Below are 13,769 nucleotides of genomic sequence, written 5' to 3'. Positions count from 1 at the left end.
GTATATCTCCTCCTCTCAAGGTTTGATGCATTACCTCTATACCACACCATTTTAAGTCTTCAATTTGGTGATTGTGGGACAGCCAATGTTCTACAGGGGGCGCTGTTTTCTTTCTTGTTCGAATGGCAGATTTATGTTCTGTGACTCTGGTTTCGATTTTTCTAGAAGTTTCCCCGATGTATGCTTTGTTACAGGGGCAAAGTATCATATAAACTAAGTTTTTGGTTTTGCAATTGATGAAACTTTTTATTTTGTGTTTGATGCCATTCTGCTCAATCATGTCCACTTTCATCATTGTTGTGCAATTGGTACACATATTACAACAAAAATTGCCAACAGGTAGAGGTCTTTTATCTATAGTTTGTTGGCTCTCTGTTTTTTCGTCTCTGAAGGTATGGACTAAGCAGTTCCTTATTGTTCTGTTTCTACGGAAACTGAACATCGGTTTAGGGAGTTTTTCACCATCTTTGTTCCTTAGCAGTGACCAATTTCTATTAATTATATTTTTCACTTTGTTACTAACTGTACTAAAATTTGTAACAGACATTAGTCTATTGTCTGGAGTCTCAGTCTGTTTTTGTTCTTTTGAAAATAAAGATTCTCTATCGTAGTATTTAGCACGTTTATATGCTTTTTTAATTAGATGTTTAGGATAACTTCTTATCTTTAATTTGTTGGATAGAGCATCAGCATGTTTGTTAAAATCTCTGATGTCAGTACAATTTCGTCTTATTCTTAAATACTGACCAAAAGGGATGTTATCCTTTTGACTCTTAGGATGATTGCTGTTGTAATGCAATAACGTATTTCGGTCAGAAGGTTTTGTATAGAGTTCCACTGCTAAGGTACCATTGTTTACTTTAATACTAATGTCTAGGAATTTGATGCTCAGTTTATTATACTTGGAAGTGAAATGTAAATTCACATCTCCCAGGTTTAGCCAACTGATGAAATCGGTGAGGCCTTCGATGGTTCCGGTCCAGATGAAAAAGATATCATCGATAAACCTCGACCAACATGTAATATTCTCAAAATACGGGGCTGCGGAATTAAAAATATGCTTATCTTCAAAGGCAGCCACATACAAGCAGGCCAGGCTGGGAGCACAGGTGGCTCCCATGCTGGTGCCTTTGACCTGCTTGTAGAAATCATTCTTAAACAGAAAGATGTTGTTTTTAAGAATAATTGTCACACAGTCCATAATGAATGTTGCGTGGCTACTTAGATCTCCAGTTTCTTTATTAAAAGGGCATGGTCATTAGTGGACTAACTATTATCCACTTCGAAGGACATAACGTTCGAAGAAATAATAATCACTTCGAATTTTCCCCGACTCAAGATGGCCGCCAACTTGAAAACGACCCTAAAATTATTTTAAATTCGTCCAAACTGTTAATTAACACGTTAGCGCTTGCTAAAAAAGATAGATGAATGTGACATGATTATGTATTACATTTTTGGCCCCAAAGAGGTATGAATATTTACAAATACGGCTTCGGCGCGATAATTTCCGGTTTTTCAAATAATGTTGTACAAAGCCAAAATTATAGACCTCTAATTCGCCCGACTTAGTTCGACATTAATAGAATTCGATTGAAACTAGATACAATGTAAAACCTAGTATCAAGTAAATACTCTCTCGAAAACGCACCGACTACTTCCGGGTCACACAGGGAAGAGGCAGTACTTAAACAGCCCTCGCGTCTTGCTAATCATTTATTTGAATGACGCGGAGCACGGAGGAGCAGGGAGGCCAACCAAGCACCATCAGGTATGATTGCTAGATGGGAATGTATGGGCTTTGGTATTTAGACCAGAACACCAGGCTTTTTAGCTATAAAAGGCTAACCATAGATCCTAAGTAGATAGATTGCAATGTGGCTGGACAGATTTGAGCTGTGTTTATTATACCATAGTACAAGCTCTATTAGCCATGAAATGTTAATTCATGTCATTTAACATGACAAATAGTAACATGATCTGTAGTAAATCACACTTATAGAAAAACCAGCAACAACTTAAATATGTTCTATACATCATGATAGTAAAGATCTGTAGTAAATCACACTTCTAGAAAAACCAGCAACAACTTAAATATTTTCTATACATCATGATAGTAAAGCTGGAATTAATATAGATAAGATATATATATCCCCAATTCCTGAACATGATTACATGCTCTAAACATGAAGTTATATATCTGTCAAAAAGCTTAAAATTAATGATACAAGCTTTTAATACAAGTTTTAGAGAAATCTGAACATGTCCACTCTGTCCAGTATGATACTTAAATAAGCCCACTTTACCCTAATAGATGACGAGACACCATCAATCAAACCTACACAGCGTTTGAACAGGATATAGAGTCATGGTAAGTGAGCAACACACTTATGTCCTTTGCATAGGAAGACTTAACATTAAGACCCACTACATTTACATGTCTTAATTTACAGGGATCTTAAATTCAGAAAAGACCCAAGTCTGCATCAAAATAGACTCGAGATAGAAGTCCGGTGGCTCTTCCGTTGCTCTTTTACTCTGTACCTTAAATTGAAAACAGGTAATTGTTGAGTGAAACCATATGAAATGGCACTATTATAACAACAGACCATAGAAGGCGGTTTATAAAATACTTTATTAATTTTCCCTGCTAAGGTCAAAGTGGAATTTGAAGGAAACGAGGATTCACAGAGATCCGGTTGTTTAGAAGTCTTCTTAATGATGAAAATAGAAACTTCATAAATATCAGGTATTCCCTCTCTTTGTAATTTAGTCAATTGTCCTCAGAAATTCTAAGGCTTGACACCTTACCATTAAAATGTAAGGGATGTTTTGTTAGCTTTTGCATAAATTTGAGAGCTATAATAGGTCCTTATGTAAGCACAGTTTTGAAGATAACAGGTTTTATAGATTAAATTGTAGTAATGCAGATAGGTTAGGTTTATAAATACTGTGTAAAGATAAATGATTTTGTGTTGAAGGTATATATACTTAAAATGTTTTTTCAACTTTTAGATAAATGTTGAACTGTCAAAGTGTCCTGAAGAAGGTGTAAACTATAGAAACGAACACCGAAACGCAGCGTCGACCTTTGTTCTTTGACCCTTTTTTTAAACTTCCTAGATTTATTTCACTGACGTGAATATTTTATTGGATTTTATTTAGATTGTAACCCTTATGGGGAGGCATTTTAATAAATTGTGTTTATAACTTTCCATTTCTATTGTAGTGTGTTTACCTGTTATACTTTGATTACTGATTACAATGTCGTGTGGAGATAGATATCTAAACAGTGCTTAGTATTTACATTTTTTACATTATACTATGTTGCTATTCTTTTAGGACCTTTTGAATTAGCTTTGCCCCAGTATAATTTAGTCCCTGTCAGTATCACTGACTCCATTTAATTCACTACAAACCACAGGTTTTTCCTTTTTCGCAGTACTCCACCCCTACCTGTGTCTAATCACCAGGGGAATCTTCCATATATTTTGGGACTAATACTATACTACAGGCTTTTTCTGGTCCGTGCAATTCCGCTCCAGTACTAAAAGGGCAAATCCATCATGTTCATGACAATACAGAGTAGTCGGATCAGCATAACCAGGGAGCCCTAAATTAGGCTTCTTTAGATCAGAGCAATGTTTTGCGATTTAATTCTGCAGGGGCTTTACGATAGCAGCATACTGAAGAGCCATTGTCTACAGTACCAAGTGCTCAGCTATACCCACAAAAGAGCATACATGGGAGGTGGTCACTGGATGGAGCAACTTTCAAATGGTTTTAATCTAGAGGTGGGCAGTAAACTCTGCTCTGCTGTAGTGTAATTCCTATAGTACCCCTGCAGGACCTGCACTTTTGAACAACATACGCTGTGGGTCGAGTGGAAGACTGACTCTGTGCACCCCCACTGCATATGTTAGCCTTGTTTTGCATTAGCTAGCTCACAGTGCCACTAGAATCTCCTTTTATCAGAGAGATTAGTTTTTGGCAACCTCAGAACACAACAAACCCTGTTTCCTCAGACTTGTGGAAACAATATACTACTTTTCACCCAGCCACTCGTGCTTGCTCATTTTGTCTCAGAGAGATACACGGAGGAAACAGTTAAGCGTGTTTTCAATAAGAATTTATCGTAACGTTGATCTTCTAGTGTAAAATATATGTGCTGCTACAACTGTAAAACAGTAGCAGAGATATAGGATCAACAGTACAGTGAATAAAAAGGAATAGTACAGTTCTACCATTTTCCGATAGACATGAACATATACATGAACATAAAATGCATTTTTTAAATAAAGTGCATACTCATACGATACCTATCTATATGTACATAAGTGTACCTAGCATGTGAGTAGGTATGAAACAGCTAATAAGCCTAGGAGCCAAGAATCCCGCTAGGATTTAATCAAACCTCATTACCTGAATAATGAGAGTGTGGGACCTCGTCCTGGTCTTGAGTCTGACACCCCGCAAGGGATGTTTAGAGTGATCACTGTCAGCTGGAGTGACTGCATGCAAGAGCCTCGGCGTCTCTGGTCAGTGTGTTTGCCTTGATGTCTTGGTTCCCTCCTGCCTACTGATAGGATGAGGTGCTGTATTTATACAGTCCTTGTGCTTGTGTTAGCCATTGTTCAGTCGGAGGATGACGTTGGGGATTAAACCTTGTGCGTAGATAGGAGAGGTGAAGTATACCCCCTGGGTAGTGTTCTAAAAAATTATTCATATGTGCTAAGGATGAAGTCTTAGCAATATCAATTTGGAAAAACCCTCCCTCTGCATGGAACTAGGAGAAACCTTTAGTCCATAAAAGGTCAACAAAGCACTCCCCACGCCTCCAAGCAAGACTGCTAGAAGGCGACAACTTCCTGGGAGAGTGGGGATCCTGCCACCATCCCAGTTGCAGTGGAGCGGGGGTAGGTCAACCACTGGGCTTCTTCTTGGGGCAGACACAACATTACGTGTGACTTTTTCCTGCTGCAAATGATGAAGTACAATCTTACAGAGTTGAGGCTGGCTTCTTACCTGCGGAAAATAGTCCCATCGAACCACTGTATGGTATGTAGTTGCACACATTACCATTAATTTGTAGATAGTTCTTCACACACGGTCCTGAGGAATCGCCACAGATCATTCATGACTACCAGGCGAGAAACATGTCGACCACCTAGGAGTAGAGCGCATTTCCGACACATTGTAGTCAGATTGTCGCCTCTCCTATATTCTTTTTAATCAGGCTAGGGTCCTCCCTGAATAAAGTTATTTCGAGTAATCCCACTCCTTGTTGAATCTGCACACTCCACTTTGACGTCTACACATACTAGGCCCGGTACAGCCACAGCACCTATTTAGCAAGGAAGAAAAGATCTCTGCCAAAGAGCCCCTCAATGGGTGCCCGGGTATTGCAGCACCGACCCGACGAGGAGCAGGCTCGTATGATGAAGCATGATACCTAGCTTGATGGGGGTGTGAGGGCCCTAGTTCGGAAAGGAGGAATTCCCCTCCACATACGATTTCCGTCCAACCATTCACCATACTTCATCTTCATTTGTGTTCAATGACCCACTGAGGAACTCCGTACTCTAATTTTCACAGATCCTTCCTGAAAACCATCTTCTTAGTCACCACATCCTACGAAGGTAAGGTATACGTTTGTTATTACAATCAAAATGGAGGCACAAAGCACAGCAAGTGTGAGTGGACGATTATATACGACCAGCTCTTTGGCATATTGTTTCTGAAATTTCTTCTCATTAGTTGTTGCTTGGCCTTTGTGCGAGAGTTTCCCTGTTCCGCTTGAATGGAATGCATTAGTAGGCCTTTTGATCAAAGGATGTCCTAAATTCTGATGGCCATGTCACATGCAAATCCCCCCTTTTTCGAGCACAGCCGACAGAAAATATCTGGAGCCAACTGGGGTAGACAGGTCCCTGTCCCAATGTTGCAACTGGTTTCTTTGTTTGTCAGATGTGCCATGGGTTCATAGAGTGAGAGTAGTGTGGGTACAGAGACAGTGGGCTTGGTTAGGGTGGGGTATAAATATGATAAATGGGATCTCGCTCTGATATTGAATACTAGGACTTTCTTACTTCTCTGATATTCAGACAAACGTTGCTTCCCTACTAATAATTCAAAGCGGATGCAAAGCATTTCACTTAAATATCTCCAAATTTGAGATCGTTTTCAGTCTTTTGTAGTTGTTTTCAGGTTTCTTTCAATATGTTTTTCAGAGGATAGGTTGTTGATTGTGGCACGAGGAAACCGGAGGGTGAGCTTGGCTTCCCGTTTGACCGGATTGTGTGATCTTGGGCAAGTTAACTCTACTCCATCTACTTAGGTGCACTACTATGAAAACATTGGCATATTTGGATTCACCCCAATGTCAAGCACAGACAAGCCTTAGCCTCATAAGTGCTGCTCCCAGTCCAACGGCCGACGGCACCACCACCTCGGGAGTGCTGCCGTCGGCGGTTGGACGTTCCAGCTGCACCTGCGCAATGGAACGTTCAGCACTGGAGCTGGACATTCCATAGCAGCTAAGGTGTTAACAGATTTATGTTTTCTTTACCAAAGGCATTAATGCACTTGTGAAAGATGTTATCCTGCCATTATTACCTAGGCTTCAATATTGTTACGGTTGTACTCACTAGTCCATTATTGCTTTATAACGATGTATACTAACAGTAATATAATAAATCATGCATTTATTCTGGCAACTTAGGCTTTTATAGACATTTCCAACAATACTTTCACCCCCTCTATCAATAATGCAGTTAGTGAATGAATCATTCAGTGATACATGCATTCATGTAGTCATTAATCCGTGTATTGGATTGTGTGCTAATGTTTCCAATATTTAATTCACACCCTTGCACTCATTAGTTCACATATAACACACGTAAGTACCACACAGCACTCTTCAGTACCACTTAACACAGCACAGAACCATGCAACATACTGCAATACCACAAAACACTGGACGCAGGCTTCCGGAGGGCAGACCATCGGCCCTGGTCAAAAACACAAACCGCATACAGATGTTAACCAAATGCAAACCACACACAACTAGAGCCTAGAAGCAGGGACTGCTCGGTACAGAGTATGCTATAAACGATAGGTGAGTAGGCATGGGGCTGACTCCACTTAGCAGGTGCCAGTGGCGAGCCCAGCCTGCAAGAGGCCTCTCTCTGGCTCCCAGATGCCACCTGCTTAGTAACCCACACAGAGATAAAGCTCCCTGAAAAAGGTGACTGCTCTACAAGCAGAATGTGCACACATCATGTTCCGCATGTGTTTGCTGCGCAGGTCGGTGTCACATTGACCCCCAGAGGGCAGGCGGGGATCTACAATGTGCACACATGTGCACACATCATCTACCACAGGTTGTGTCACACAGACAGACCCCCAGATGGCCGGCGGCTAAGGTACAAGGCAGTGTGTGCCCATATCATGTACCACACGTGTGTCTGCTGCACAGGACGGTGTCGCACAGATTCCTGGAGGGCAGGCGGGTGAGGTATAAGGCAGCATGTGCACACACATGATCCACCAGATATGTGTCTGCTGCTTAGGTCGGTGCCAGAGACCCCTGAGAACTGAAGGAGGCGGGTGAGGTACAAGGCAGTGTTTGCAATAGGGGTGGCCGGCAATACTCGGTAAATCCATGGATTTCTGTGGCGTGAAACTCCACGAACTCCGCCCAGGTCAACTTTAATCCATTTTAATGTCCCTTTCGCGTGGAGATGTCAGAACCCAGATAATCTGCCTGGGAGAGGCAAAATTGCATTTCATCTTTTGAAACCTTATGTCTATTCTTAGTCAATTCAGTAAAGAGGTAGACACAGTCTCATTTGCAGTCATCTAAGTGAAAGAGGCCAACAATAAATCATCAAAAAACTGCACTAGAGCTCCCAGGAGAGAGCAAAGTTTCCAAATCCTTCTATAAAGCTTGGGCAAAGATTTACAGAAACTCTGTAAAGCCTTGACGGAGTCACCACCAGTAAAGTTGGGATCACTGAATAACGAAAAGGAACTGATTCTGTTCATGAATGGGTATAGAAAAGAAGGCAGAGCACTGGTCAATCACTGTAAACCACTGGCTCGTAGGAAGGAAAAGAAGGTGGAGGGGTTGGTGACCATGGGGAAACTATGGAGAACCATATTATTAATCACACTCAAATCCTGCATGAATCATTTGACTTTTCTGCCTTCTTTATAGGAAAAATGGGCATACTGCTCCTACAATCAATCAGCCCTAAAACCCCATACTTAATCAATTCCAAAATGACAGGCTAAATAGATGTCAGGATTGGGGCATGACTCTGCACAAGAGAGTAATGAACATAACACATAGATGAGATGGAAAACGGGCAAGCGAGACAGAAGTCATGAAAGACAACAGTTTATAGGGTAGGATCTAAATCGTGCTGGTATTTAATTTTCAAGTCACAGAGGGTAGAGATCTATAAAGGGGTTGGTAGATGCATAAGACTGTCTCTAGCAACATAGGTCGAGTTCACCCCCTCGCTTGTCGTTTCAGCTCGCACCTGTAATTCTGTTCCCATGCCTTGTTTTTGCCCCCTTCACCTGATCCCTCACTCTCCTTCTCATGCTTCCTTCTACTGACCCCTGTATTTGTTTTGGACCAATCTTGGAAGTTTGACTCAGCCAATGTTTATTGATCCTTCTTCAGTTATTTCTTGTGATTTGGGTTAGTCTATGAAACTATTTTGACCTGACTAAGGATTTCCCATTTTGCTCTGGCAACTATGATTCAGCTTTCCAGTGGAGCGGAGATCAACTCTTGTTTGGTTCTTGGGAACGTTTCTAGGTTTGCCTCAGGTCTGATTACAGTGTCCTCTCGAATTGCCAGGTCCAACGCCGGCCCACGCTCCACCCTGGTTCTTATCGAGAAATCTCTCCTTTACCTCTGGCATCAGGGATCAACGTGGAGTACGATCAAGAGCGTTCCTTTTCCCCATTGAATGAAAAGGTTTAACAGCACACAATGTACCAAGTTGTCTAAAAGAAAAGACTTGAGCTAGCTCATAGAAGTCAGCAAGAATAAAAAATAAAGTCAATGACATTTCAACAGATCAGAGCTTCGCCTACTGGTCAGCTGGAGCATGTAAAGCCGAAATATCTGTATATTTCGTTGCTAGATTTAAACACTTTTCCTCAATGCAAACAAATGGAGTAAATAACTCATGATGAAACGTTACTTCAGATGGGCACTAGTGAGCTGATGTCAGACTCTTCTTGTAGGAACAATAAGAGAAGACTTTGAATACTTGTTGCAGTCCACAAAAGGCCATTCCTGCATTTCTTGTGTTGTTGTGTCAGCTTCAGAAGGTAGCTATGTGTTCTAGGACAGTGAGGCTTAAATGTGCAATGTTCAACATAAAATACCAAAATGGCAGTCCATTCAAAATGCAGGTAAATGTGCAATAATGTTAACGCTTTAATTTTCTTTTATTGGGTATAACAACGAATCACGGGGCATATCATCAAGGGCCAGCGTTAAAATAATTGCCGCTTTTGCCTCCGTTTCTGGGCGAAAAGCAACAATAATTTTAACGCCCTATCAGAATGGACATGCTAATGCGTGAATCCATGCTGTAGCACCCATTATCTTTTCACCTCACCTCGCATCGCTAATGAGATGCGGGTAGGCGTTCCCGTGTGAAATACAGTGAAATTAATCGCTAACAGAGGTTCTCCCTATCAGCAAGGGAATCGCTAACCGGCCTAGCGATATTAAAACTAGTGCTAACCGGCTATTTCACAGGTTTTTTAGGCCTGCCAATTTTCTGACTTGGCCATGTTTAGAATGGGAGGTGGATTATTATGCTGAGTCCACTTCTCCCTATCCGCAATGTTTTTATCTAACTCAGTTTTTTTTATCGCAGGTATTCCTGAGATGGTGACACTTATCGCCGCTATTGCCTGGATTTCTATCTCCTCGGCGATGTGCGTTGCTGATAGTGCGCTAACCGGGCGATAGAATCCGGCGATAGACGAGTTAGGATTCCACACACTACACGTGGCCAGCGATAATTATCGTTGCCATTTGGTGATTTGCCCCCACAATTTTTAGTACTTACGTGGTTTATGAAAATTCGCGTTCTTAGAGTCAGTCAATAATGCATCATGTTTGATTTATTTCACTGTTAACCCTCCTCCCCAAGCAACAGACATATTCATTCAAAAACTTCCCCATTGATGCATTTGTTTAATTCTGAACTTCCTAGCAGCAGCTTCGAAAAAACAAAACACCAATGTCAAGTGTTAACCTCATATTTTGTAAACTCAGTCACACCCTCCACGTGCCAATAGACTGCCACGCACATTTGATGACTAAGATGAACAACTCGGATCTTATTCTCAGGAGGTGCAACATCAGGATACAGTAGAAGACTTGGTGCTGAAAGCAGTGTTTAGATTGTGTTCTGACCAGCCTCACTACTTGCATTGGAGGAGCTGGTGGTGGAGGGGGGCGAGCCGCCGCAGACGGCACTCTTTGGGGGTGGCGGGTGAGGTGAGCAATTTCGGCGAGAGCAGGGTAAGTGGTTTCTGTTTTTAAATTTAATTTCCATCTTCGTGGTCTGCCGTCTCACCTCTCAACCCCTAGCTATGCCACTGGCAGTGCAAGCAATGCCCAATGCCCTCACAATGCAAAGGGTTTTACAACTCAAAAATAATAAAGAGGCACCTTCTTGTGAACTGTAGTGAATGCTGGGAAGAAGGCCTCCGTGGGATAGCCAACCTCCTTCTCAGGATTTACATTCATAATGTGCCTGCACTGTGAAACCTGCCTCATAAAGGGACAGGGCTGGCTAGATACCAGAGAGTAGCACATCCTGAATGAGACATGAAGCAGTGCATGTAGCTGTCGGCGAGAGCATTAAATGCACCACTTGATGCTCCTATCTAAGTAAATGGTAAGTGTTATAAGTAGATTTCAAGGATGACCAGAGGTAACCATGAAGTATTACCATGAAAAGGTTTATTAGTTGCTCCAGTAGATATAAGTTGTAAGTCTTGTTAAGTTCATTAGATGTCCAAAAGGGAATCAAATAAGATATAGTAGAAGTCCCACCAGGAGCTAGATGGTTGTTGCTCAGCCTACACTCTTCAACTGTCATTCCTCACATACCAACAAGCACACTCACATTCCAATCACACTGTCATCAGGCATTCCAACATTCCACGCAGACATCACATTCATACTGGCTGAGCAACTAAGAAGAGGATGCACTAGGGAGAATTAAGTCACAACAGTAAGCTGTCAAATTGTCACAGCTTAGACTTTGAGAATGAGTACTATATGCCCTTAAAATACACTAATCATCCCATGGTATACAACACCAAAAATGGTCACAAAGTATTTCTTCTAACCATTTCGAATTGCACACACACTGGTTGAGAGATTTATAAAATACATATGCATAGAAATGATCCACATACAATCCAAAAGGAAATATCCACACGAGGATGCACTCCTAGTTCTTTGCAACAGTAAAACCAAAAATAAATATATGCTTTCCACATAATCCAATATAATGGAGGAATGTAAATGTTGTTTTTAATCATTGATATATGTCTTCATTGTCTTTTCAGTCATCTAAAATAGTTTATTTCTGTTAAAAAAATTTTAAGAACATAAGTTTAAAAACATGAACAAGTAAAAAGTAATAAAAAGTAGTTAAAAACAATTGTATCAACATAAATAAACTAATTCTTAATGTTGAATAATTACACCATTAAAATGTACCAGCCATTAATGGCCTCCCAAACACATTCTTTCAAATCTTCAGTGTAATTACAATGGAGCTAGAGACAAAATGTACAAACAAAAGGCAATTAACAATAATACATAACTAACAAATCACAGACACATAAAATGGCATCATCCGGAATACATTCAGACATCTTGATCCAACCTTATTAGAAATTGAGTAAGTCTTAAAAAACAAAGCAGGTAATGAGATTGTCATCCTGATTCATTTTCAGAGCGTTCAGGAGAGTGTTTCCTACCCTTTTTTAAAGACCTATATGTGTGGTAGAGAAGACGGAATACACGGCACGCTCCTTTTCTAGGGAGGGGGCAGACAGCACACTTTTTGTGAAAGGTAATCCTAAGATTTACCCAGTTGTTTTGGACCCCTGTGTGGACCTGGTAGTTTTTGTGGGATGCCCTCGGGCTTTGGGAATTTCCACCAGATTTGGGCTCAACCTGGCAGCTTGCAGGGACACGAGACTGAACAGTGACATCAGCATGGTTGACATTACACCACTATGTTGATGTGCCCTGCCACTTACCATTCTCCTGCTATGGTGGGAATTAGGTCTATGCACAGGCAATGCCACCACCCATGTCTAAATGAGGACTCCAGTGTCCAATGTTTGTGTTGTAATTGCACAGAATGTCATGGCCAACATTCTTAACACAGATGAACTTACCCTGTTGCGTCTTCCATCTAAAGTGCACTGTAAGATGTCCAGACAGTGAAAACGAATTCATATATTATTTTATATTCCAGAACGCAGTACATGAAGTACCTAAAGGCCCAGAACCACCATATATTACTGGTCTGATCAGCTTAGTGCCTGCAAACCCAGTTGACAAAGCATCAGAAAACCAGACGTTTGGTTATGTGCTACAGGATGTACAGGCCCAATATAGTCTGGTAAGTTACCTCCCTACTATCATGTTTCTCAACAACGGAAGCCTAAAGTGAGGAAAGTTCTGCTTCAGGAAGTGTGACATGTTTTAGGTGGACAACATGTTTCAGGTGACAGAGAAAACATGCCAATTATCATGTCTACATTTCACATCATTTAGAGTACTGAGTAGGTGAAGTAGAAATTGAGTGTGCAAGTATTATAGATCTGCATTTCAGTAGTCATAAGGAAAATGGGTGAATTTGGGTGTTATATATCATGTATTATTTTAAATTAAAAACATTATGTTGAAGAAAATGTGTTAAAACAGTGTTAAAGTACGCGGCTCCGAGAGTGTTATCAGAAGATAATTCAGGACAAATTACCCATAGAACACGCTAATCCAGCATAACATGACACCTTATAATTCACTAAACATAGTACTTAAAAAATACAATGAATTATAAATGAAATTGCTAACATGGATACCAGTTTCTTGATACAATGAATTCTGGAGTTAGTGTTTTCTCTAACCAATATACACAGCTACATTGTAAAAGCATCAGTTTCCCTGCCACTTTATATTTCAGTGGGGGTTGTTGTATTACAGTTATATTTCTCATGTGATATCTCCGAGATAGAACTTCATGGAAGTTTGAATAATTGCTAATGTTTATAGAATGAAACCTGTAATGGTCTATTGTTATTTACTATAGCATTATAGTCAGCTGCTGAGGGCTAAACCAGCTGTTAAAGGTCCTGAACTGGAGTTATTGGCCTGAGTCGCAGGCAAAAGCCTGTAATGAGGAAAACATTTCTTTAGGAGGTGGAACCAACTAACAAAGATGGCGGACACGTACTATCCGCCAACATCGCCATTAGGAGCCCTCTCTATTAGGAGCCCACTACAAACCAGATGGCAGTACAAATGCCCTGCTTTGGGCTGTGAACTGACTGACTGTGGGCTGACCTAATGTTAGTTGCAGCAATGAACCCCGGACAGGCCTGCGCTGACCAGCCAGATGCAACCTTGTCACTCGAACTGCTGAAGAATTCTGCGGAGATGTCTGAAAACCATATGCAATAGGCTAGAGTGGTTAGATCCG

General features: G+C 40.9%; 1 protein-coding gene across 2 annotated transcripts in view; it reads left to right on the top strand.

The window, feature by feature from the left end:
* LOC147668982 (putative neutral ceramidase C) overlaps positions 1-13,769 on the top strand; it is a 101,458-nt gene that overhangs the window by 44,832 nt on the left and 42,857 nt on the right. For both annotated transcript variants that reach the window (XR_015303760.1, XM_086948311.1), the window contains exon 5: positions 12,543-12,689. Coding sequence is in view for 1 of the 2 variants with exons in the window: in XM_086948311.1 (XP_086804437.1) it covers positions 12,543-12,689 (147 nt within the window). In the remaining variant the exon portion in view is untranslated. The remainder of the gene's footprint in view (positions 1-12,542; positions 12,690-13,769) is intronic.

This window comes from Lissotriton vulgaris, unplaced genomic scaffold (assembly GCF_964263255.1).
Source record: "Lissotriton vulgaris unplaced genomic scaffold, aLisVul1.2 SCAFFOLD_2003, whole genome shotgun sequence".
In the NCBI taxonomy this organism is placed as follows: domain Eukaryota; kingdom Metazoa; phylum Chordata; class Amphibia; order Caudata; family Salamandridae; genus Lissotriton; species Lissotriton vulgaris.
This window is presented reverse-complemented; position numbering and strand designations above follow the sequence as displayed.